General features: G+C 54.1%; 1 protein-coding gene across 1 annotated transcript; it reads left to right on the top strand.

The window, feature by feature from the left end:
• The first annotated feature begins 804 nt into the window (after window positions 1-804).
• On the top strand, window positions 805-2,557 carry LOC135316086 (C-C motif chemokine 3-like). Its single transcript, XM_064467875.1, has 3 exons — window positions 805-974; window positions 1,296-1,404; window positions 1,579-2,557. Exons 1-3 carry the CDS (start codon window positions 902-904, stop codon window positions 1,670-1,672), a joined length of 276 nt encoding a protein of 91 aa, XP_064323945.1. The 5' UTR covers window positions 805-901; the 3' UTR covers window positions 1,673-2,557.
• Window positions 2,558-2,910: the final 353 nt, after the last annotated feature.

Below are 2,910 nucleotides of genomic sequence, written 5' to 3'. Positions count from 1 at the left end.
TGCTATGATCTCTTCGAGGTTTCATCTACAAGGTGGCAAAGAGCTGATCCCAGTGGGCAGCAACAGAATCGGCTACTCCCTATAGCTCCTACTCTTAATGCCATATCTCCTGACACAGGTGTATTTAGTGCCTTAGCCCCAAAAATAGCAGAGAGCTTAAATTAAATAAAATTATCCTGCTTGGAAAGAAGTAGACAAGCAGTAATTGGAACAATTTGACTGTCAAGAGACAACAGACTGCAGCTGAAAAAAAAAATCCTTAGAGAGGTGTAAATCCTCTGTTCACCCTGGGGACAGGGACAGTGGCAGGCTAGGATGCAGCCTAGGTCTACTACTCCAGCCCTGGAGCATGGCAACAGAGTTGAGTCTAGGCCCTCCAGTCCTCCATGTCTCTGCACAGTGATGCTGCTGGGGCTGTGGCAAAGCAAAGCAATCGCCTGGAGGGATCGCTGCAGCAAATCCCCGCTGGTGTCGCTTCACGGCTGCCTGCTTGGGATTGCCATCAGGGCTCTGGCCACGGAGCTTCGTGCCACAGCCTGGCTCATGGCCGGCGGGGTCCTGACAGCAGCAAGCGGGGTTGGTGTTGGTGTTGGAGGGGTTTGGGCTCCCGCCATTCCTTGCCGGCCACCCAAATGGCATCTAAAAGTTGCAGTCCTGTGCCCAGTGCTTCCCCTTCTGTGGTCTCCTTGCTTTCTGCAGCTCAGCAAATCTGGGCGATCCTGACACAATTTCTCCAGTATGATGCACTCATTTTTTTCTTTCCTTGAAACCCTGCGCCCGCCCAGCAGCTGGGGATAAAAGGGAGGGCTTCACCACAGGGGCCGAGCATTGTGCAGAGGAGAGCCCTGCAGCCCCATCCAGCTCCAACCCTGCTTGCAGATCCCTTGGCCCCTGCAGCACCATGAATGTCGCCACAGCCACCCTGGTTGCTCTCCTCCTCGTGGTCACCTGCTCCCCATCTGAGGCCCATCTCGGTGAGTCCGGCGTCACTGTGTCCTCCCTAGGGCTGGGTGTGCCATCATTCCAATGGGAGCTGCCGGGGCAGCTGGAGAGCTCTGTCCCTGTAGCAGGGACCGTTGTGGCTGGGGGGAGGGCTGGGAGCAGGAGATGACCGCCAATGATGGGACTCAGGCTTGGGGCCAGGGGTCTCCGTGGGAGCTACTGCCAGGGAGTATGATGCAGGGGGGGAGGGAGACGGCAAATGCCTGGGGAACCCCAAACGCCGGTGGGGCCAGAGCCTGTGCTTTATCCTGGGGTCTCACCAGGGCTGTCTGTCTGCCCCTCTGCCCTTACAGATGGCGTTCCCAACACCTGCTGCGTCAGCTACCAGAAACACCCCATCCCGCGGAGCCTTGTCGCCTCTGCCTACATCACCAGCAGCAGCTGCACCCAGCCAGGGGTGATGTGAGTATCCACTGCTGCTGGGGTTCAGGGTGTGATGGCCAGGGCAGAGCCCCAAACGTAGCGGGAAGGGGGATAGGAACACAGTCAGGGGCATCCGGGGGGCTGCTGGTGGGATGCAACGCAAGAACCCCGCTGCCCCCGTCAAGTGCCCTGATGTGGGTTTTCTCCTGGCAGCCTGGTCACCAAGAAGAAGAAGGAGCTGTGCACGGACCCGCAGCTGCCCTGGGTGCAGGCACATCTGAAGTACTTCCAGACCATGAAGAACTGACTCTTCCCTGCTGCCACCCGCAATGCCCCATGTGCTGTGCCCAGCGGGCTTGGGTTCCAGCCCCAGGCATGCAAGAGACTACTTGAACTGCAGCCGTGTTCGATGGGAAAAATTATTCTATTTAACTTATTTAAGTTAAACTAAATATGTTTTGCTAAGAAAAGGGACAGTAGAAAAATAATTTAAACTCTATCTAAGTAATAATTTAAACCAAAATATCTTAAACCATATCAATATATGCCTGTTAATGAAGGGTTAGGAATTCTGATGCCTAAACAAAGCGCTTGTGCTACGAACCCCTCCGGACGTCTCTGAAGTCCCTGCTGGAGCCCCGGTGTGGGAGAAGGGACCCACGGGGACGCCCTTGCCCTCCCCGCACCCTGGGTCCACTGCTCCCCGCCCTGGGCAGGGAGGCCTTGGCCCCTCAGCAGCTCCCGTGGAGCTTCCCCCTCCCCAGCCCCCGTGGGTTCAGCTCTGGTGCCGCACATCACGTCCCCAAGCGGGTGACACCAGCATCTCACCTGGGGCGGCCAGTGCCGGCTCCTGTTTGGGAAATGACCTGGCAGCACCCGCGGTGCCAAGGGGAGGGTCAGGGCCACCGCGGAGGCCCTCGCGCCACAGCATTTCGGCACATCAACAAGGCCACGTGTGATGTTCCAGCTTTTATTAGTGAGGCTCTGCAGGTTTCTGGGAGAGGGGCTGGGAGGGCAGCTGGGTGCCGGGGTGTCCTGCGAGGATGTTACTACGTGGTCGTGGAGTTTGTGCATATATACATTTAAGTGATAAGGGTCATTGTGTTCATATCCCAAACATTACTATAAATCTAGATGAATAACTAAACTGAATAAAACAAGTGGCAAACTCAAGACAGGACCTGAGGCCTTCCAATAAAAATTGGATAGTTAAACAAAATATTACATAAACTTGGATTTGACCTTAATGGATGGTGGCTAAGCTAGTTAAAATTTTGATTATATATTAGTTGGGTGTATTACGAGTATGATAGTAAGAAATGATATTCTGCTTATAAAAAGGAGTGAGACTTATGAGGTTCATGAAAAAGGTGGCACAGTCTCAAATGGGGGGAGGGAACTGTTATCCCACAGAAAATGGAATTTTCTGCTCATAACAGAAATGAGCCATGTGAGCATGGCAAAACAGAATTTGGCGGCCAGAGAAGGGAGCTGAGGCACAGGGAAGCATTTGTTTTACGACTATATCCTCGGAGAAGGTCTGAG

The sequence above is a fragment of the Phalacrocorax carbo genome, chromosome 17, assembly GCF_963921805.1.
Source record: "Phalacrocorax carbo chromosome 17, bPhaCar2.1, whole genome shotgun sequence".
Lineage (NCBI taxonomy): Eukaryota > Metazoa > Chordata > Aves > Suliformes > Phalacrocoracidae > Phalacrocorax > Phalacrocorax carbo.
The sequence above is the reverse complement of the archived record's forward strand: the minus strand, read 5'-3'. Positions and strand labels throughout refer to the sequence as shown.